Source organism: Meriones unguiculatus, chromosome 4 (genome assembly GCF_030254825.1).
Source record: "Meriones unguiculatus strain TT.TT164.6M chromosome 4, Bangor_MerUng_6.1, whole genome shotgun sequence".
NCBI classification, from domain to species: Eukaryota; Metazoa; Chordata; class Mammalia; order Rodentia; family Muridae; genus Meriones; species Meriones unguiculatus.
The window spans coordinates 75164103-75188003 of record NC_083352.1 but is presented as its reverse complement, the minus strand read 5'-3'; the positions used below and the strand labels follow the sequence as shown (position 1 = coordinate 75188003).

At 41.6% G+C, this 23901-nt stretch overlaps 1 protein-coding gene across 1 annotated transcript in view; it reads left to right on the top strand.

The window, feature by feature from the left end:
* Positions 1-992: 992 nt before the first annotated feature.
* Slc35f4 (solute carrier family 35 member F4) overlaps positions 993-23901 on the top strand; it is a 249927-nt gene continuing 227018 nt past the window's right edge. The window contains exon 1 of the mRNA XM_060382185.1: positions 993-1503. Coding sequence (XP_060238168.1) covers positions 1401-1503 — 103 coding nt within the window. The 5' untranslated portion in view covers positions 993-1400. The remainder of the gene's footprint in view (positions 1504-23901) is intronic.

Sequence of the window (23901 nt, the reverse complement as noted above, 5' to 3'; positions counted from 1 at the left end):
TGCATAACGATGATCAACACATTGTGAAATTTAATACTACGTTTTCATATACTTAAACCCATTTTATCTTAGAAAAATGGTTTGCATGTTTCTTTGTTCTTAAGGGTCCACACACAACGAAGAGAATACCAGGAGGCTTCTGAGAAGGGCTGAGAAATCAACCCTTATTTCTGCTCACCATATCTCTTTAAAAATCTTTACAAACGTCGAAAATGGCAGGGAAACCAAACACCTCCTGGGGAAAGGTGGACCTGACCACCTTTAAGCTGATGGCTGCCTCCTGTCTCTTCTTGCCTGTCCTTTTCCTTCTGAGATGGAGATTAGAAGATTGTTTCTTTAGGAGATGGTGGCTGAAAACTGTGAACACGGTAGCTGTTTGCTCCTTCCATTCACCTAACTCTAGGGCCTCTCATCAACTCAGAACCACCTTGCTGTGGTGGCTGCTCGCACTGATCATAGAGCTTTGAGAACTGTCGGCATAGGTAGGAAGGCTTTCTCTTTGGACAACAACTCGTGTGCCCAGATACAATCTGGAAGGCAGTAAGTTTGTTACAATAAAGGAGAAAATACTCTTTTCTTCTATTATGGGATATTCGGAATTGTGCAAATGAATGTGCTGTGCTCAGGCGCACGGCCCTAGCCTTGACTGTGTTTATTGAAGGGCAGATCCCACATGGACTGTCAGACTCAGAGCTTGACCTCTTAAAACCTTTGCGTTCACCGTCATCATTCTCCACACCACCTGATGGGGAGTCATTTCTTCTTGAAAATTCTTAAAAAGGAAAAAAGGATCCTTGGTTTTCTAGACAAGTTGCAGGGACTAGTGCCTGCGAATGCTTTCCATATTCACAGATTCAAGGTGGGATGGGCAGCAACGCGGAACAAATGCAGGGTGGGGGCAAAAGTGCTAAAGGGCAGCGTGCATCTCTTGACTTGCTAGCCCCTAGTTCTGGCTGAGTCTCTCCCACCCACAGCTGCTGAGCCTGCGCACCTAGCCACCATCCCTTCCTTCAAGTGGGCTTGGGATGCCTACTTTTGGCACAAGGGTTAATCGTGAAAGTCAGAGAGCAGGTTGGACGCCCACAACTGTCTCAGACCAGGGTGGGCGTCGGAGGTGAGGGGGCGCTGTTCGGGCAGCAGTGAGCTGGTGGCGGGGCGAGAGAGCTGCCAGGCTGACAGAGAGGCCGGCCAGAGTGGGGGCCGATCCGCCGCCGCCGCCGCCGCTGTGATGCGAAGCCGGAGCTGCGCCGGGCGGTGGAGTCAGAGCCGGGGCGCGGGAGCACGAGCTGCAAGAGCAGCGGCGGCGGCGGCTGCGGCGGCATCGGTACCTGCAGCAGCTCCCGGGCCCGGCGCTTTGCTCTACGCCCCGCGGCGCCGGGAACCGCTGCCTCGCGCTCTCTATGGATGTCAAGGCGGCCCCCAACGGGGTGGCCACCATCGAGGACCGGATCCTGAGGATTACTGGCTACTATGGCTATTACCCGGGTTACTCCAGCCAGAAAAGTAAGACGCCGCGAGGCGGCCGTGAGAGAGATGCGGGTGGGAGATGGGCGCTCAGGGCACAAAGGTGCGGTGCCAGAGGGCGCGCGGTGGGACACCTGCAGCCTTGTCTGGCGGGTCAAAAACACATTGCTGGCCTCCTGGGCCAGGCGGGGAGAAAAGTATGTCTGCCGTCCGCTGTCCTCGGTGCTGAACCTTGAGGCAGCCATGAGGGCCAGACGCTTGAACCCAGGAGTTTGGGGACAGTAGCAGTTTTGGGGACAGAGGTGTGCAGAGGACAGGGCGAGCGCTCCTGATCCTCGTCGGTCAGTTCACCAGTGGCTGATTTACGCCTGGAGGAGACTAACATGGCTGTTCCACTAGCTGACCATCAGCCTCTTGGGCTACCCACTCAAAAGGCTTTACTGAGTGCCAGAGCTCTCACCCAGCCCTGAGGAGGAAGACAGTGGGGGACTTTATTTGATTGCGGTTGGGCTGGTGGGTGGGTCAGCTTGTTCACCATGGGCTGTTGAGATGTTGCCAGCGTGGGAATTGCTCGTGATAAAACGTCCTTAGAAGGTTCTCCACCCTGGGCAGTGAAGAGAACCTGCTTAGGTGTCTGAATTGCGGAGCTTGTAGCAAGAAATCATGCAGAAGGTTGGCAGAGTGGGTTTGGGAAGCGAAACACAGTCACCCGCCCCCGCCACACCTCGCGGCCACCTCTGAGCTGTTGGTTTCCAGCTTTATTCTGGCTCTACTAAGCCAGTCTGCATGATTGCTCTCAGGTTTTGGAAGCAGTGTCATCTACACCACACACACACACACACACACACACACACACACACACTGTTGGGAACAAGAGTGAAGGGGTACAGTGAGGATCTCTGTGTTTCTAGTCTCCAAACCCACCACTGTATCTGCTGGGATTAGTTCTGCCAAACACCGAAGTGAAACCTGGTGTTTGTTTGTTTGTTTGTTTTTGTTTTTCTGAACTGGGAAAGTGGCTATACTTTAATTTCCATGAAGGTGGAATTTCAGTTTTTCTTTATCAAAGTGTTGTTTATTTTTTTTTGCCAAAGGAGGATCTCAACTGATGTTATTTTTAACCAGACGAGCCTTGGATGCACTTCGGATTGGTATTTTTCTGTGATAGTTTGGTATGCCATCAATATTACAGGTTCTGTGTGAAACAGGACCCATACAAATCTTAACACATACGTGAGAAAGCATTTCATTTCCCATGTAATTTTATCCTGGGCTATGCCGTCTGTCCTTTAAATAATAAACCAAGAGCATTGTCCTGTGGGCCGGTATGCAGATATTTTCCAATTTAGTATTTTATCTGCTTAGGGAAAGCCTATCTACTTTGAATGTTTCTGTCTGGCTGTTTTTAGCAGTAGACACTTACATTATTCATTTTCCATACAAAAGTAATTATATAGTGTTAGAATTTTCTGGAAGGAAAATAACATGCTGTGGAACATTCTTTGAAATCTACAAGCTCAAATTTTTGTAGTTGCTCGCTCTTTCTTTTTCTTTTTCCATTGGCAATGGGTGTCTCCTTTAACCCTAGACAGGTAACTAAAATCTTCACAAGATCTTGTAGATATTACTTGAATGTCACCTCTGAGTATTTTAACCAGAAACCAGGCATTTGAGTGGTCAAGAGAATGTAGAGCATGTTTCTAAAATTACAGAGTATTACAATTTGTGTAACAATGGTACTTTGGTTAATGAAGAGCAACCAAAAAAGAGTATGGGGAAAGTGGCATTTTAGATAAGGACATGTTCATATTTTATTTTTGTACTTGCACAAAGAGCTGCACGTGTTTCATTTGCAAGACAATAACAGGGCAAAAAAAAAAAGTGCATTGGCCAAGGCTGTAACTGGAAGCAGAAAAAGGATGAAGATGCTTTTGGCATTGTTATTAGTGGTGGGCATTTGCCTAAATTCAGGCTACACAATTCTAACAGTAAAGACAGCAAATCTCAGAACAGAGAGCTAAGGGTAGTCAAATTTAACTCTCAAGATATACACTACTTCAGACGAAGAAAGACATTGTCATTTTGCACACACACACACAGAGGGAGAGAGACAGTCAGACAGTCAGACAGAAAGACAGAGACAGAGAGACAGAGGTTGAGAAAGGAAAGCTGGAAGAAGGCCAGGAAACCAAACACCGTGAAATAATCCTGTCCTTAATGTAGGCTTCAACTAGTAAACAAACACATTGAAGCAAACCAGTACAATATGGTCAATTGATTTAACTGCTACCAGGACTGAGCAACAGCTTGAAAAAAGTCTGGAGGAATCTATTTAGGAAAGAGGGCTACAGTGAAGAGTACCAGATATGTGAAGGCAAGGTGACTTTTCTCTTTCCTGACTCATCACATCTGAGAGCTTCAGGATGGGGTGCTCTCTAGAGATCTGTGCTGTTTGCCTTTTTGAAGATAGATGGATACTCACTTCTGTGAAAACATACCAATATCATTCTCATGTTAATGTAGCCTGATTCCAAACTTGCATCCCATCCAGAACAAACTCTGATAGGCTGAAGAAATAAAGGAATGCAGTCAAATTTACAAGAATAACGGTGTTTATGGGCCAATGATTCACTAAAAATTTTTGTTTCATTTAATGAATTTATTGAAAACACACACTCATACACATGCATGCATGCACAAAAACATGCATGTGCACACACACATCATGCTATTGGGAACAAGAATGAAGGGTGTGTGTATGTGCGTGTGTGTGTGTGTGTGTGTGTGTGTGTTCATGCAGAAAACAGGTAAAAGCTAATCAAAATATACTGAGTAACCTCTGATCAGGTAGGAGAAATAGACTCATGGCCTTATTGACTGTTAACAGAGCACTTTGTTCATATAAGGAATGTGTCTGAAGAGACATATAAAAGTATTTTTATTTTTAGAGTTCTAATTGTCATGGGGAGAAACCAGAAAATAACCATATAAATATTTTTTTTTTATATGTCAAGGTGGTAGTGACTTTTAAGACTGCAACTGGGTGAAAGGTTTAAAACTATGGGAGGCAGAGCTTGCCACACTGTTAAACAGGAACAATTAAGCAAGACTGATGAAAATACGAAGGATTTAGCCATGTGAACACCAGGAGGAAGACATTCCAGGTAGTGGAATCAGCCATGATATGTACCTGGTGGGCATGGCAGAGACACAGTCAGGCAGTCTTTTATGATGGAGATGCTGTTAACAACAGGGAGTGTAGTTTCAGGGAAGTTCCTGAGAATAGAGGGAATCAGGAGAAAGAAGACCTTAGAAGTCCTTGTCAGTCATTTGGGTTGTTCTCTGAATGGCATGGGAAGCTTTCCTTGGGTATGAAAGGAGGAATAAGATAACTTGGCTTGCTTTTCAAAAGGATCAATTGCACCACTTAGTACTTTATTTTGGTAACCTAGATGAGAGATGATAGTGGCCTGAGTGACAGCTTTAGAGGTGGTGATAAGTGTTCAGATAAGTGTTCTGGGTACATTTGAAATTAAAAGCAATAAGGTCTACTGGAGTATTATATGTGTTGTTGGTAGGAAAAATTAGAACAAAAGTTATGTTTATGTCTTGGGTTTGACTAAGTTAAGTTGTCAGGATTAGAAGTGTGGAAGGATGAATAACATTTCAGATATACTAGGTATGTTGGGAAGGCAGAGTAAATTTGGAGTTCCAAGAAGTCTGATTGGAGATGCACTGAAGATTTTACAGCACTTAAATGGTTTTTAAATCCTGAGAGTGGGCCAGGAGGTGGTGGAGCATTCCTTTAATCCCAGCATTAAAGAAAGCAGAGGCAGGTGGATCACTGTGAGTTCAAGGCCAGCTTGGTCTGCAGAGAGAGTTCCAGGACAGCCAGGACTACACATAGAGACCCTGGCTCAAAACAAAGAAAGAAACAAACAAACACAAAAAGTCTGAAAGTGGTTAGATCTCCAAGGAGTAAGTATTCTGTAGAGAAAAGAACAAGTGGAATGACTAAGCCCAGGAGCACTTTGACATTAAGAGGTCTGGAGGAATAAAATAGAACCCATTCAAAGAGAGCAAGACAGACGTCCAGGGGGTAGGAGGAAACCTAGGAGAATGCAACATCCTGTAAACCAATGATGCTTCAGAAGGAATGGGTAGAGGAGCCCAGTGCTTCAAACTGTCAAGTGTAATGAAGCTGATAACTGAACGTTCACTTGACAAAGGAGGACCACAGAGACTTGATGAGACTGTGGACAAGAGTATGGTTAGGGATCACATGACCTAGAATGCATAAAAGAGACTTGATGGAAGAAACCAGAAACTGTAAATATAGATTCCTTAAGGATTTTTGTGCAAAAGGAACAGAAGAAGTGAAGGCAGTAGAGTAACAATGGCTTTGAAGTATACGGGACATTTGCATACAAAGATAAATGACTTACAAAAAAAGTTACTGATGTCAGAGAGACGGAATATAGCAATCATTTTAAAAGGAATATGGAGAGGCCAAAGATGTGGACTAGGCTCTGGAAGAGGGATCATTGGAACAGTGGAAATATTTTGAACCTCTCTTCTAACTGCTTTAGTTTTTTTTTCACGCTGAAAGCAAAACTATCAACTGAGTGAGGATGGGATGAGGCAATAGAGCTTGTCAGAGAGAAAGAGAGTGAATTGTTAAACAGAAAAGAAGATGAACTAAGCATGTGTAGGGGCTAACAGTTATTTAAATTTCTGGTCACAGATTTAAATTGAGAGTAGCCAATAGGTTATCTTCTTCATTGACACAGCGAAGGCACAGAACAAGTAAAGAGGGTTTAACAAGGTTGGAGAAGGTTACCCAGTGGATTTAGTGAGAACAACAGGGGCACAGGAACTGTATCAAGGGAGATGGCATTGATTAAACATATGCTGGCAGAAGCAGAGAAGACAGGAGATGGACAGTTGGGGGAAACATGGGGATATTCAGCAGCTGAAGGTCTTGACACCATCAAAAATTAGTGGAAATAAAGTTAGGAGTTATGTCGTTAGAGGGACAACTGAAACGTGGGATAAAATGGGACAGGGGACACTTCTCTATTGACACAAAACTCCTTGTTTGTCAAAAGAGGTCTGGATCACTATCTCACCACAGCTTTGCTGCAGATCAGCCTTGGGTTTAAGAGTCGGGCCCTTCCCTGAAGGCTTATCAGTAACTTCTAAAAACCTTCCCATTTATCACTGAGTACAGATAGTGACCAGTAGCCTTTCTTTGTCCCATGCTTTTGACCTTGTCCTGTTTTCTTTCTGAAGACTGTTTGAGACTTGGTTCTATCACCAGCTGAAGGTTTGTAGGTGAATCTCAGTCCCTTGCTCTGTGCTAGCTCTATTCAAAGAACTCTTTCCACTCCTAGAAGAGAAGAATTTAATTACGTTTACCATCAACAAATGATAAAATGTAAGGTGACATATCAGTGTATCTGATGTGATCACTACCCAAAGCATCTACAAATTAAACATTGCATTATGCCACAGAAATACATATAATATATGTCAATTAAAAAAGAAGAAAAGAATTCCGCCTTTGCCTGACACTTTTGTTCTCTGGGTAAGCGATGGCTGCTTTGACTCAGCAGTTCCCAAGGTCCTCATTGCTTTCTGCTTTATCTAGTTGAGCTCATTCACTCTTGCTTCTCCATCTCTTATGCAACTGTACTTTTGGGCGCATCTTCTTTTCTACACTAGGCCCATATTCCAAACTTTCCAGTAGCACACCTACCTGAATGTCCTCAAGATAGGGCACATATACAAACAAGTCATCATTCTATCCTTTTCTCTCTTGTTATACCTGTTAGTTTCCAATATCTATACCAACCATTCTCCCAGACCAGAGGTCTGGAGAGCTTCCCTACCTCTGTCCTTTTCTTTTGCTTATTATTTAGTTAATAAATGCTATCTATTGTACTCCAGGCGTGTACTTTCTGTCCCTCCTGCCTCGGCATTGGTTGTGTTTATCACATCTTTCCCAGTCCCAAGTCCTTCTAGCATAGCATGGCTACTGGAAATTTCCTTCTGTAAAAGTCTGTTCATCTAACCTCCCTGATCAAATACCTGGACTAGTCTTTTATTTTCTGTGAAATAAAATCCAAACTCTTTACGATGTCACAGTTCAAGCCCAGCTAATGTCTTCTATTTTAGTGCACACATCCCTCACCATCCAAAGTGCCAAATAATGCAAATAATGCCGAAAATCTGGACAACACAGAAGCAAAGAGAGATTAGAACAAAATTATTCATAATTCCACCACCCAGAGGTGATTAGTGTTAACACTTCAGTATGCATACTTCCAATCTTTTTATAAGTGCACATGTACATGTCTTTACTTTGTACCAAGTATTTTTCTTATTGCTCTCTATCAATAGCATAATTTTAATTTATCTACCCTTTCTCATACATATAAGAATGATAATGTACTTAACTAATCGCCACATGTGACTTTAGACCTGATTTTTTTCTCATATCCCCTCTGGTCTTTACATGCCCTCTGAGTCTCATCAGGAAGTAGCTCACTGTTTTAATAGCATTGTTGTCCTCATGGACTTATCTTTCTCTGAGTCTTACTATACACTGGCCCAGATGCCCTCTCCAGGTGCCCTTCACAGCAGGAAAAGCTCCTATTTATATGTGAAGGCTCTGTTTTAAATGCTGTCTTATGCACATTGTCTGCTGGCCCCGCTGTATTAACCCTTCCTCTGCACTCTCAGTGTTGTATGTAGACCTCTCCTGGAGCACAACCACTATGGGGGCCTTTGGCTTTGCTTGAGACTTTCTGACTCTCAGAGCTTGGAGAGGGCAGGGACTTACTTTTTTTCAGCTTGGGCAAATTGCTCATCTCTGTCAAGTATTTTGTACTAATGAATGAAAGATTTCGGTTTTCTTTGGGAAAAAAATATCTTTTCCATTGAAAAAGAAATAATGCAGGATGGTAGTGATGGGAGGACAAGAAAAATTATCACCACCAACAAGTGAATCAAGAGGATGCTGCTGTTCTGAAAACAGCCAATGGCAGCAGTCATCTGACCTGAGAGGTTCCAGCTTAAACTCATGAGTCCTCATGGCTGCCTTAAAGAGTTCCGTGTTTGAGTGAAGGCATAAAAGGTAATTGCTAAAAATACAGAATAGTGTATACATTCATGAAAGGTATTAGCAAGAAAAAAGGAGTCTCCCCCTCCCTCTTTTGAAATGGTCTAACTGATGATCCTCATGACAGAATGTTAAAGCATCTCTAAGCACTCGCACCAGGGAGAGCTATGCAACCACAACTTACTACGGAAATTACTGTGATGGATATTTACTTCTGTTCATATTTAGACTTGTTTCTTTACATATGAGGGCTGCGTCTTGTAAACAGCTACACATAAGTGCCATTGACAGGCATCACTGAGTAGATCTTTATAGTGCTGTTGGATAATGTGGTAGTTTACTATGGTATATATTTGTGCTGAAAACACAAATACATAATAAACTAGACAAACATATTATAAAATACCACTACTCTTTTCCATCATTAAGTTTAGCTTTTCATTTCAGACATATGTGGGCTGCTTAGTGTATGACCTGTTGGAGACTGAGGTCTAACACAGAGGCCATAAACTCTGACAACTGGAAAACATAGATGGGTCTATCCTTTTGCTCTGCCACTGGCAGCCTTTTAAATTTGCATATGGAGATTAATTTTCAGGACAACAATTTCATTTCTGTAAACAGGAGGTGGTAAGATTTGTTTCACAGTGTATTGTTTCTGTCTTCTGTTGCTGTGACAGCACTGACCAAAACCAACCTGGGGAGGAAGGGGTTTAGTTCATCTTAAAGTCACAGTCCATTAGTGAGAGAAGCCAGGACAGGAGTTCAAGCAGGAAACGGTCACCAGTCACCACAGACAATTGCTGCTTACTGGCTTGCTTCCAGATACGGTCAGCTACTTTTCTCACATATCCCAGGACTACCTGCGCAGGCGTGGCCCTGTCCACAGTTGGCTGGTACCTCCTTCATCAGTTAGCAACCCCCAAAATGCCCCCACCGACAGGTCCGCAGATGACTATGATGAAAACACTCCTTAGCTGAGGACCCTTCTCCCCAGGTGTCAGGTTGACAATCAAGATCAGCCATCACACACAAGTGTTTGAGAGAAGTAAATAAACAATGTAGATAAAATATCTGGCTATTAACTGCCCAATTCAACATATGAAAGCCATCAAGATTTTGAAGGAAGAAAAAGTTCCAAAGTTACTCAACCTTCACTTAAGTAAATGATGTGCTTCTTTTTATTCACATTCAACATTGCATTTTGAATGGCTGTTGGTAAAATTATGTTATCGAGATGTTAAAGGCGATTTATAAATGATAGCATTCACAGTTATGTATTTTGTGGATATTGCCTTTCCTTCCATCTATTTATGGTTGACCCAATGCTGCAATCAAAACACTCTTACTTGGACTGTTCCAAGACATATTTTATTTAAAATATGTCAAGAGTGTTTATATCATGGACTAATACAAAAGAAAGGGGGGGGCAAATCCAGAGTCAACAAGAAATAGGATGAGTCCGCATGTCTAGAGGTGTGGGCAGTCAGGTGTCCAGGTGGGTAGAGGGGCTGGAGAGAGTCGGGGGGAGGGCAGGAAAGAGCGGACTCGTAGAGGCAGGCTGTATGCTTTGAGCAGATAGGGTGCAGGTCAGATAAAGTGGCACCAGAGGCAGGCGAGGTGGTGGGTACGGTACCTTTGGTCATGGTCTACAGGAAGTAGTAATGTTCTTTTAAACGCTGTTTATATAGCAGTAAATATAATAGTCAGACTGTTTTATGCTGTAGTTAAAAATATCTTTGTCATCTTTACAGTTATAGTTTTTAAGTTAAAAAACATTTAATTACTTCTAAAAAGAGGAATATAAAGAAGAAAAATAACCTTGCTTTCCTAACATAACTACTTATAATTTGGCTAATTTCTTTCCAATATCTTAAACATATATAGGCCTTTGGGTTTTTTTTTAATTTTTTTAACAAATAGAAACTATAGTATTACCATTGTACCTATAATTTTGACACATACATACAAACACACATGCATACACAAACACATTTTTGTGACCTGATATTGTTTAACTACTTAATATTTCACATCGATTTGTAAAACTGCTTTAAGAGGCCAGAAAGGCCAGAATTGGATTCTTTCAGAGATCTTGGCTTACAGAATGTGAACAAACTGATTCTCAGTCATTTGAAACTAAATAGAATAGAAGGGCGCAGAGTGTTCGTGGTGGCTCTTTTGTTTCAGAAGCTGTTGAAGGGTCCTGTGGTGTCTGAAGGAAAGGGATAAAATGCTGTAAGTAGAAATCAGGCAGTAGCCTGCGACTGGGGGAACAGGAAGCCCTCTCTCTTTTCTGGTAGGTGTTCTTCATCCTTCTCTCAGCAGCAGGCTGGCTTCCCTGTTTCCTTGCCCAAATGGTCAAAAATAGTCACTGCCACCAGTTATAGTGTTTATATGTCCTCTATTCAAGAACACAGACAGACTGAGCAAGAATCTCTTACTTCTAGATCTAGATTCCTGGGGAAAGCCACTCTTTGCTCCAATTTATGGCACGTACATACTCTAGGTGATATTGATTGTGGTAAGTCAGACTTCTCCCATCCTTCCTACCAGGCTGGCCTGCCACATTATTGATGGTGAGAGCAGGAGAGCTTTTAAGGAAAAGGATCAGTTAACCAAAAAGTCACCTTGATAGCAATTTGTTTCACAGAGCTTTGCATGCACTTGTTTTTACTAAATCATAGAGTTTAATACAGAAACAATCTAGAGTTGGACATTTAGCCCAAACAGGTCAAGCTTTTATGGTGCAGGCACAGAACCTGAATTTGATCCCCAAAAGTCACGTATAGCTAAATGTGTGTGTGCTTGTAATCCCAGACTTGGGGAGTCAGTTACAAGCAGATACTTGCAGCTCACTGGACAGTCTGCCTAAACTAATGGGCAAGCTCCAAGTCAGGCAGAGATCATGTCTCAAAAAACAAAACAAACAAAACAAAAAACAAACAACAACAAATAAGTGTACAGTGCCTGAGGAGAGACACTTGAAGTTAATCTTTAACCTCCACATGCAGGCAAATGTATAAAAACTCCCTTTTTTTCCCCAAGTTTCAATCTATTCTTTTGGTCCTAATAGCCTTTTAACATGAGTCTAGATCATATTTAGTGAGGTTATGGACACTGTCCAATATTGCAAACTTGGAAAGTGCATGTGTCTGCTGAGAGTGAAGTTTCTAGGGATTTTGCAAATGGCACTGCAGGCTGTTTACGAGGCTTTATTGAGGATCACTGATTAAATCAAGGTTGGAAGATATATTTTTTCTAGGTCAGGGAGGGCAACACACCAGTGCCTTCAGACTCAGTGTACCATAATCAAGGATGACATTTAACATTGTATATTTTAAACAGGGATTGAAATTTACAGTTTTCTGCAGCCTGGGGTTTGCTATTTTTAGACTTGGGCTAGAGCCAAGATGGCCCCAGTGAGGTGTCAATAATGTTTTTTGGTCTTGAAAACTGGACATACAAAGTAAGAATTGTTTTTGCCTTAGTAAAGATGAGAATCCTGAGGGTGTGAGAACATGCAAGTTTTACTGTAGCCACTTTACCAGGCTCCACACCCATGTATTTGGTCGCTCTCTTGGGCTTTTGTTTATATCCATGTTTAATTATAGGCACTTTAGAGGAAAGATTCAGACCCAGTGAGTTCAGGAACTATTTGGAGCATCATTATCCCTGCTTGTAGTCAGAGCAGCAGGTTCTACCAAAGTGGCATGCATGCCTGAAATTGTACAATTAGAATTGCCAAAGTCTTTTTATCACAAACATATATAGAAGTTGAAAAGATTTTAGTTTTCAATTATTTAACAACTGCCAATACATGAAGTGGATGCTTCCTGGTGTAATGGAAGTTTTGGTTTCTTTGTGTGTTATGTAAATATGCTTTTGTTTTAATGCTTTTGTTTAATTTTAAGTGTGGGATTTTAGTTGGGCTATAGGTTGTCCACACCTGTTAATTGTCTCTTGCGGAACATGTCTTTTGCTAGCTGAAGAAGGTAGAAGTTTAAGACTGTTGAGAGTATAAATATGAGAGAAAGAGAAGGTGTGGCTTTCGATGTGGCCTTCAGTGTTTGGTGTTGGCATGTGGCATGTAACAGTTTGGAGAGACCAGAGATGCTGTGGCATTTGAAGCAGACAGATGAAGAGAAATGCTTTGGGGTACAGCGGTTTGGAGGAGGCTGCTGGCTGAGTCTACAGTTGACAGAGATGGGTCTAGAGTCCTAAAAAGAACCCCTTGGCCCTAAAGAGCCAAAAAAAAGTAAAGGGATCTGGGCTCCCTCTCCCCACTAATCTTTTCTCTTTCCTACTTAAGTGTGGGGGGGGGGTTAGGAAGAGAGATAGACTTTACACTCCAGGTAAAGTCTAGTTTTTTAAAAGATAGCTACAGGTAGGTGGCTTGCCGCTTCAGCCTGGTTTGGTCTTTCTGATGCACATTGAGCTACTAACCACAGTGACTTAAAATTGTGTGTTTTTTAAAAAATAATATTTTAGAAAGTGTCTTACTATATAGCCCAAGGTGATCTTGAACTTGCAATCTTCCTGCTTCCACCTTCTAAATGAGGTTACAGGTATGCACCACCATCACGCCCACCACATGGTGATCTTTCAAGAGCCTTCCTCTGGTTAAGGTCTTCAGTGGCATAGCATTTTGAATGAGAATGTCCCTCATAGGTTCAGGTGGTGGTGTTTGTAGAGGCTGAAGGATTGTGAACTTGCTTAAGTAGTTGCTTAACTTTCTTACTTGGAAGCAAGCTTTGAACACATAAAACCTCTAGCTCAATTCCTCTTTGCTCTCTACTCCCTGCTTGTTTTTGAAGACATAAGCCCTCGGCTTTCTTCACTGCCTTGCATGCTTACTGCCATGCTTCCCTGCAATGAAAGATTCTTATCCCTCTAAAGCCATAGTCAAAATAAACTCTAACTTCCATAAGTTTCGTTGATCATAGACTGGAAAGTGACAAATACAAGTAGTGGCTGAAACTCTTCAGAAAACTGTAATATTCTGAAGCCAGACCACAGAGTCCTACATAGGTGACTCTTCAGCTATCCCCACTTCTCCTTACTTTTCTTATGTTGGGTCATCTTAGGCCCATGCTTCGGAACCTTTCATGTCTTAGACTGAAAAAGACTTCCTTCTCTTTTCCTGGGGCTGCTACCTGGTAGCCTCATCATCACTTATCAGGTCTTATATTAAGTGTCATCAGCTCAGAGAGGGCTTTGAAGCTCTGCACTTCTATCATTTCATGTGCTTTGCTTTCAAGCACTTACTACGGGCTGCAATTACAGTTTATGTTCATGTTTGTGACTATTTATTGTGTTCCCTGCCTGTTAGACTCTCAGTTCCCTAGAGGTAAGGATGGGTCCATTTGTTCAGTATTGCACATCTATCACAAAGAACAGAATATGTGCACTTTATAAATTGAGTTGAATGATTGAGCCTTATTAAAAATTTCAAGTAGACTTAGACAGCCTTTTTATTTGGAATATCTTCAGGTGTGCTAAAAAGTTACGAATACAGTCCAGAGCTTTCCTGTGTTCCCTCACTTATCTTCACCCATTATGAACACTACATCACTCTGTGACATATGTCAAAACTATAAAACCAATATTGGTACTTTGATATCAGTCAAACTCTAAACTTTATTTGGCTTTCACCAGTTTCTCTATTCATCGTCTCTTTCCTTTCTGGAAAGCCCATGGTGCCTTACTGCATTTTCCTCCTTGTCCCATGTCTCAAGTAGGGTTTAATGCATTGCATTTGAAAAGCAATATCAATTAGGGAAATTTGTTGGATACTTTATAGTTTGGATTAGATTAGTTTTTTTTTTCAATGCAGTTTATTCAGGAACCTTGAACAATCATCTGACCCTGGGGAAAGCCAGCCCACAGCTTAAATAGCCTCTGGGTAGCCAACCCCAGCGTGCCACGTGGGCAATGCAGATAGGTCCACATACATGGAAGCAAGCCAGATCCTCAGCCTTAGCCAAATGTGGAATTGTTCGTGACAGAGAGCACTCACCATCAGGAAGGTGGAAGGCGGAAACCAGCTCCATCTTTAAGGCGCTGCATTACGCAGCTCTCTACAGTTCCCCCTTTTTGTTTTAGACGCATCAGGCAAGAGTAGAGGTCTGATCTCTGATATTAGAAATAAATTGGGACTTTGTACCGATGTTCATTTATGTTCATTTCATCCACCCAAAGAGCATCAGACCCGTCCGATACCTTTTTCTCAGAAGCAGGACCTGGGGCATCAACCCACATGCAATCAGACATGCTCTTCTCTGGGTCGAAAGCGGCTGACCCTGAGTGCAGTGCTTAGCCTCGCATCCTGAGCGTAACATTTTAGCTTTTTATGGTAGCCAACCATGCTTGGGGAGACTGTCCTGCTTCAATGGCTATAAAGGCCTGAATGGTCATGGCTGCATTACGCTGTTGTGAGACTGTAATCTTGCATATATACCACAGGCAAACCAAGGAGACCAACACCAGAAGGCCTGCTAACGCTCCCATGCCCGCCCATTCCTTCAGATGATTCATGGCTGCAGCAATCCATGATGATAATCCTGTGGCTAGTCTTGCGTCCACTCTGGTAGAATTTACTGTGACAATGGCCACTCTCAGCTGCTCCATAGTAGTATCGAATTCTCCAGTCCAATTACCTAAAATATAGTTTGACAATTGTTTAGACAGATTTGCAGCACAGGAAAAATTCTCATGTTATATGCTAGTGACTCAAAGTCCAGCATATTTTCATTGACAGCCAAGTTGAGCGATTTGCCATAGGGTATCAATTTGCTCCTGCACAAGGTCAATCCTCTGATTGAACACCATCAAGCTTCCTTTTAGTTGAACATTAATTCCTTTTTGTACAACTAAGACATGAGCTACATTGGCTAAATGATTATTCAGGGTCTGAGCAGTCTGCCCAGTATGACTCATGGCTAATGCCGCTGTGGTAGCTCCAACAGCCGCCAATGAGATGGCAGTAACAATGGTGGCTGTAGTTCCAAGATCCCTTTTCTGTCTGAAGAGAGTCATAGCGTGAGGGGCATCAACAGGCACAGGCACTCAGCGAAGCATGCGAGTAACCAGGGCATACCTAAATTTACTAGCATTCCAGCATTGGGCAAAAAAAGCAAGTATCATTACCACAATTACTTGGCTCTATCTAGCTAATAATGAATAAAAATGGGGGATATAAACAAACAGGTGTGGGCTTATAGGAAATATTATGAGAAGCCTTAACCCCCTCGTTGGAACATCCTGCATCAGTTCTAGAACTAGCAGTGGTGGTGTCCGAGGTCTGAGTAGGTTCAGGAGACCATTGCCCCCAGGAGTGAGACGTGCTCCATGCCAATTGACTAACTCCATGTTTTCCTCCACTTTTGAAAGTCATTTAAGGTTCTTAAATTATAAGAACTGGGAAATAGTAAGAGCTGGAGAGGACAGGGTCTCCACAAGGAGAGCAACAGAACCAGAAAATTTGAACACAGGGAACTTCCCAGAGACTCATACTCCAACCAAGGACTATTCATGGAGATAACCCAGAACCTCTGCACAGATGTAGCCCAGGGCAGTTCAGAGTCCAATTGGGTTACATAGTAATGGGAAGAGGGACTGCCTCTGACATAATCTGATTGGCCTGCTCTTTGATCACCTCCCCCTGGGGAGGAGCAGCCTTACCAGGCCATAGTAGAGGACAATGCAGCCACTTTTGATGTGAACTGATAGACTAAGATCAGAAAGGAGAGGAGAACCTCCCCTATCAGTGGACTTGGGGAGTGGCATGCAAGCAGAGGGAGGAGGGAGGGTGGGATTGAGAGGGGAGGAGGGAGGGGCTTATGGGGGGATGCAGAATGAATAAAGTGTAATTGATGAAAAATTTTAAAAAAAGGGAAAAAATTATTTAGATTAGATTTTAAAATTTAACTACTAGTTTTCAAGGTGTAGAATTAAAGCCATATTAGAAACAATTCATGATATGACATGATGTAGCTTCTTAGACATTTTCTATAGCATAGAACAATGAGTCTTTAACATTTCAACTGTTTAATATTTGGAGGGACACAAATGATGCATATTTGTACTGCTTAGTAACCAGTCAGATGCTGTAGGTTGACAGGAAAAAGAGCTCAGTTTACATTAGGTAAGCACATTAGATAAGCAATAAAGAAACTTACTCTCTTGAAGGACAGGAAGTTGAACATTGCTATGTTTCTGGTTTAGTGGCCTTTACTATAAAAAATAACAAGACCCTAAGTCCTTCCTCTCCTACTTACTGTATTTCTTCAATGTATTCTGCAAAAGATCTCTTTACTTCAAGCCTGGTAATTTTCTAGCTGAAAATTTCACTAAAGTGTTGATAATTCCTTTTTGTCTTATGAGTATTTCTTTAAAAATTATGGCATACTGTTCTTATTTATGGGTATAATATATGTTTACTTTCCTAATTATATAAATATATTTTTGAAGTCTTCTTCTTCTGAATGAGCTATTTCCCCTAAAATGCCTTTAAAAAATCTATCAGAGTTAATAATCTTGTAAGCATTTTTTATTTGTTTGTTTGACTGCTTATGTTCTATAATAAAGAGTCAATAACTTTTTGGAATCTGTGACAAAGGATGGTGAATTTTATCATAACTGTGACAAAAATGTATGAGAGAGCAACTTAAAGGCTCACAATTTTGGAGGATTCTACCCATGGTCGCTCGACAGGGTACACTTGGATAGAAGAATGTGGCAGCAGAAGACTATGGTAGAGAAAATTTTTTTGTGGTGGACATTGAGCAGAGAAAACGTGTCATAAGAGGGGCCACATGACAAGGTGCAGCCCTGGGACATGCTTTTAGTGACCCACTTCCTTCAACGAGGCCACTCAGGATCCAAAATCCATTGGCTAGGTCACAGCTTTCAGTATCAATCACTTCTCAGAAGCCTATCAGCTGACAACCAGGCCCTGAGCACAGGGTAAAAAACATTCCACAATCAAACCATAGTAGTCGATGATCAAGAACTAAGAAATTCTTGATGTTTTCCCTCAAGGTACCAAGTTAGCATGCCGCAGTTTCATATGTTCTGACAAATATCATGAGATTCCTGGATCAGAGTTAAAGGTCCCTCACAGTATAGCAAGCAGCATGACTTCATGTGCATCTTGTCCCTATTGCTCTGTAGGCTCCACGAATACAATATGGATAACAACAGTAGTGTGTGTGTGTGTGTGTGTGTGTGTGTGTGTGTGTAATATGTAGGCGTGTTTCACTGCTAAGGAATTCTGAACTCAGCAAAGCTCATTTACAATGAGTTATAGGCAAGCCTACCTAAATTTGATAAATTGGTAATATATTAGTGTTTTTCTGTAATAAAACTCTCTGAGCAAAAGCAACCTGGGTTGAAAAAGGCTTATTGTAGTGTGTACTTCTAGGTCATAGTTGACTGAGGGAAATCAAGGCAGGAGCTCAAAACGGGAAGCTGAAACACAAACCTAAATAGGGACCATGTAGCAATACTGCTTACTGACTTGCTTCCCCAGCTTACTCAGGTACCTTTCTTATACAACAGAACTTCCTGCCCTGATATAGTACTGTCAGCAGATAGCCAGCCCCTCCTACATCAATAAGCTATAAAGAAAATGTCTCACACACATCCTCTCAGGTCAGTCTAGTGGAGGGAGTTCCTCAGTTGAGGTCCTTCTTCCCAGATGTGTCAGGTTGATGACTAAAGGTAATTACTACCATTAACAAACTTGCCTTCTGTACTACACGAAACCTTTTAAACTTTCCAGACCTACTCATAGAATAGGCTCTTGAAAAGGTGTCCAGACCAAAATCTTTTCTTGCACAGAATATGCAGGAGTGTAAGAGATATTATGGATAATTGTTTCCCAATGGGTGCCCATCTACAAGGACCTCATTGTTGAATGATTGGACTTCCTCTTTGGCTATTAATTTTCACTTTAAGACTGTTCTCTTGGATCATGGAAGGTTTCCTTCATCTCCCGATGACCCGTATTCTGTAAATTGGATTGAAAAGAAACCTGCATGTCCCAGTAAGCAGAGTATGTAGGTTCATTAATTCTCCTGTGGTTTTAGAAGACTGGAACAGTCGTCACCCATGTCTGGTGTCACTGTAGACTTCTGCTTGAACATCCAAAGAGACCAACCTGCTGTCTTGGCCACACAGAAGGAAGCACAGTCAGTCCAGGACTGTAGAGAATGAGGGTCGGAGTTAAGAAGCCATCAGCTCTATCAGATAGACTTAGCTACAAACACCACTTTCATTCTCTGTTAGTAGTAACTAGTACCACAATTCTGGGGCTTTGGAAATATTTGTTGCAAAAGAAACTAATTTCCATGTTGTTCTCCTTCTGCTTATGTTTCAGTTTTCTCAGACCTGCCAAGTCATTTCTTACTTTCTGGCTTCTAAAGTGTTATAATCATATTCTCTCTTGATTCTCCCATTCTTCCGGATGTATGCCTTTAAAATTCATTTATTGAAATGTTAGTGGAATCTCCTAAATGAAGAAATATAGATGAATGTATTACTCAATCTGCCATCTTTCCCAGAAAGAATCATGATACTTTCTATTTCTTTCTTTGAAATTTCTTGACTTGAATTAGATTTTTATGAACCAAAATAAATAGCCTATTCTTAGTGGCAGAGTAGAATATCTCTATTCCCTCTCAGTAGGAAGCTGTTTTAGATATCATGACATAAGAACAATTAATATTATATTGTCACTTGATCTGAATTCTGGCTACACAGATGTGTTTACTTTATAAAAATGTCATCAATCTGTACAGTTAAGGTTTGTGCTCATTTCTGTATGAAGATCATACAAAATATAAATTTTGCTGTAAAATTGCATCTCACAGTCAGATGTGATGACACATGCCTCTAATACCAGCACTTGGGAGGCAGAAGTAGGTGGCTCTTTACAGGTTTGAGGCCAGCTTGGTCTACAGAGTGATTACCAGGCCAGCCAAGAGCTATGGAGTGAAACTTTGTCTCAAAAACAAAAATAATTGTACCTCACATAATTATATATCATAGTATACTGGTCCATTTTACCTTTGTTTACAACAAAAGTCTGAAGTATAAGTGACCTTGACATAATAAATTCTTTCTTTTTTTTTTACAATTCTAAGGTAACAAAGCATAAAGGATTACTTTCATGAACATTCTCAGTTCCCTAATCTCTAAATAGATCTCTTACCCCTTACCGCTATGAAACAAATGATTCTCAAATACTTCATTTCATATTCAAAACACCTTGGAGTTAAAAATACTCCCACTGTCCTCAATGCATTCTGTCCTAGTTAAAACACATTCTTTTAGGAGACCCAGGTATCAGAACTTCTTAAATCTAAGAGATATCAATGAGTAGCAAAACCATGATCAGAGTCTACAGTCATGTTCCTCAACTAGCTGGTTCTTCACCAACCCAACTTATATCCTAAATTTCCAACTTATCATAGGTCAGAGGTCTGGGGAAATCAATAAAAGTTAGTATTTGAAGACACAACCATGCACTAAACCACCATGGTGCTAATAGTAGTGTTGAGTTGGTGCATTGATTTCTCAGTATTTATGTTTGTCAACTATATTTATATTTCTATGTTTATCGTAGGCCAGCGGGTGGCCAGGACCAGTCTGTAGGTTGCCAGGTAAGAAAGGATCTCTCCCTTTGCCAGTTACAGCAGGCTTTCTACATCTTCTCCTCTCTAAGAGCCATTTTGTAGACTCGGGATGATCAGGATTGGGTCTGTAGCGTGTACTCCTACATGCTCTATCTGCCCTCCTCACACACACATCACCCTTACTTGGATTCATTTCTAACTGTCAGAGTCTGTGATGAAAATCAGTGCGGATAACTAACTCTTGCATTCATTTGAGAGTTCCCAAGTGCGGTTTCTCATCACCTACAATAACTCAAGAAACATTATTTTTACCGTTAGTTTATGTGTCTACGTGTGTGCCATGCATATCTGTGAGGGTGCCTGTGGAGGCCAGAAGAGGGTGTTGGCTCCCCTGGGACTGGAGCTAGATGCAACTGTAAGCTTCCTGATGTAGGTGCTGGGAACTGAATTCCAGTCCTCTGGGAACAATAACAAACATTCTTAACCACTGAACCATCATCCCAGCCCCTTGGGACACATTCTTGATTACAAAAGTCTTACTGCGACCTCATATACATTTCTGGTTAATCTAATCTGTAAAGTGGGCATATAATTTCAGGAAATTGTATGACTTGCACTCAGAGGCCAGTGTGCTGCGTGTTGATTATGAAAGGCTAAATGAAAGGAAGTGGGCTGCAGCAAGCCACTTGCCCTAGAAACCAGCCTCGGTACTGCAAGAACATGCACAGTTGCTGATGTGGAAGGAATCCCATCAGGTCTGTGGAGCATGGAGCAGATAGCAAGGCTTAGAATTGGTGGGATCTGCATCTGGGAAGAAGTTCAGAGGGAGGTAAGTATGTGCTCTGATTTGGACATGTTATGTCACTGTGTAGTCAAAAGAGCTTATCTGAGCACCTTCACCCAAGATTTCCCTCTGTACTCCCAAGGACAGATGCAGGGTAGCCTCCTCAAACAGAATGGCCCACTGGGGAACAAAAGTTGCTGTGAATATTGTGAATTTGACTCCCTGTGCCTTGTGCGGTCTTTCACAAAGCAGTTGTCAGGACTGTACTGGCTTTTAACTTCTGTTACATTCCAGTTATATTTGTTGGTATCATAGAACATACAGCTGCTTTCGTAGTATGGCTTAGGTCTCTTTTCTGAGAAGAACACAAAAATCAGGAAATAAGAAGACAAGCTCTGTGCTGTTCCACTTAAGGGTCTCTCCTAACCTGGTGTGGTTACCTGATAAAGGATGAAAAAATGAGGCACAGGATCTGAATTCTTCTTGAGGCTTCTGTCATCTTTTAAGTTGCATGCTCTATGTAAAGGTACTACATATATACCCCAAGGAGATGTGGCATCCTGCTAGAAAGCACATAGAATGCTTCTCCAAGAAGAAAACCAGGAATCTGGGTATCTCAGCTTATATGGTAGCTTGAATAAAAATGGTCCCCTAAGCCCATGGAGAGTGGTACTATTAGGAGGTCTGGCCTTTTTGAAGGAGGTGTGTCATTGAGGGTGGGCTTTGAGGTCTCAGAAGCTTAAGCCAGGCCAGTTTTTCCTCCTGTTGCCTTCAAGAGTTAAGATATAGAACTCTTAGCTCCTTCTGTAGCACCATGTCATACTTCCTGCCATGATGATAATGGACTAAAATCTCTGAAATGTAAGCCAGCCACAGTTAAATGTTTTCCTTTGTAAGAGTTACTGCCTTGGTCATGGTATCTCTTCACGGCAATAGGAACCCTAACTAAAACAGCTTATACCATGTCTGAATAGTTAACATTCCCATAGTTTTTAATAGAACATACATCCATAGTCATAATAAGATTATAATCAATATCAGGAAGAAATCTTTGAAGAGTAACTTTTGGGGACTGGGTGAAGATCGAATATTTATAAGAAATAACAAGCGTCTTAAGTTTCTATGACACACAGAAGATTTTGGATGCCTACAGCCACTACTTTACAGCTGTGCCCATTTTAATCATTATCAAGCAATAACAGCCATGATTTCACAGCTGCTCTGTGAAGAGCTGATATGGTCACCCTGTGACAGGAGAGAAAATGGTAGCTCACAAAGGTTGACTGGCCCAAGAGCTGGATCAGGTGTCAGGGCTAGAACCTGATGTTTGGGCAGACCACCTCCAACACCTGCTTTCCACTAGAGGGACTTGAAGTCAACCTGAAGTCATACCCTTCCATGGCTCAGGTTTTCCTCTACCTGAAGGTCTAGGGAAATAGTCCAAGACTTCTACTTTGTCTTTGGCAGAATGCAATACATGTCTCTGGCAATTCTTATTTCAGGAGCTAAGTGCAAATTCAGTTTTAAAGATTCTTATTATAAAATGAAGACAACTGTTCTGACTACGTTAGGAAAAGTCCTGGGTGGAGAGGAGCCATGCTTCAGAGCTGTTCCGCCCCAGCCTCTCACGTTTTCCTTGTTGTCGTTCTGTCTTACTGGTATGTTCAAGTGCCATGGAATTTTTTTCCTAACAATATCCAGACAGTCCCAACTTGTTGAACTGATTTAAGAAACAGAGAGGTCTGGCCATGTCCTCTAAGTTCTTGGCCAGAAAACAGCAAGTCTTCTTTATCCCTGGGACCTACAGGTTCCCCACTAATCCAAACAGAATTGTCTGTGGGCATTCCACTGCCCTCCCACCTGCCCAAGGAAGGGGGGCTATGGAATTACAATACTTAACAGTATTCAGTCCAAGCTCTGACAGTAAATAGATAATCCCTTGAACTGGTTGCTAAGGAAGAATAAGCAGGAAGTAGGAACACCAAAGGAATTAGGAGCAGTGGACCATGAGAATTCCAAGGGAATTCATCAAGCATGGCTGTGTCGAAAGGCCTTTCTGAAAGTACCTATATGGAAAGGACAGGCCATCTATATCCTATCATGAGTTTCAGGGTATAATCAGGTTCCCAGTGATCTCAACAATAGCACTGTCTCCTTTCTCTCCCATTGGCTCCCATGTGTGCTTTTCATGGACCACACAGCATAGAAGTGAAATAAGGGGTGTTCTACTGGAAGCCTTCAACTCTTCGGCTTCTAGGATAAAAGGAAGGTGAAGCTGACTGGTGATTGGGTCTAAAGAGGCAAATACAACATCCCCAGCCCCCTAACAAGGATAATCTCTTTCTATATTTAGCTGTTTTGACTCTCTAACCTATTTCGAAATGCCTTTTTATCAGAGAAATGAAAAAAAATCATTTATTATGAATAGATTAGATAGTTTAAAACTGTAAAAGTAGCATACAATATTTTTAAATAAACATCATAGACGAGCTGTCAACCATGTTGTTTTCTGCTAAATTTATAACCTTTATTGATTATTTTTCTATCTTTTTTCATATTCTTAGCACAGAATATAGCTCAGCATTTATGCCAGAGAGAAGCAGAAAGACAGAGACAAAGAAATAATTTAATACAAAAATTATCTCTACTGAAGAATTTTCTTTAAACAGGAAAATTATTGTTCCCCAAAATGTGATGAGACAAAGCAATAGCTTAGTGTTTGAGAGATCTCCTCTGTTTCATTTCCAAACACTGGAAGGCCCAACATTCATCCTGTTTCAACAAACAGGATGAACAGACTCAGACCTCAAGCTTTCAAAATAATGATGATATCTTGTACTATGCAGTACCTGTCTATCAGGCATCCTGGCTTCAGTTCATGGGTCTATAGT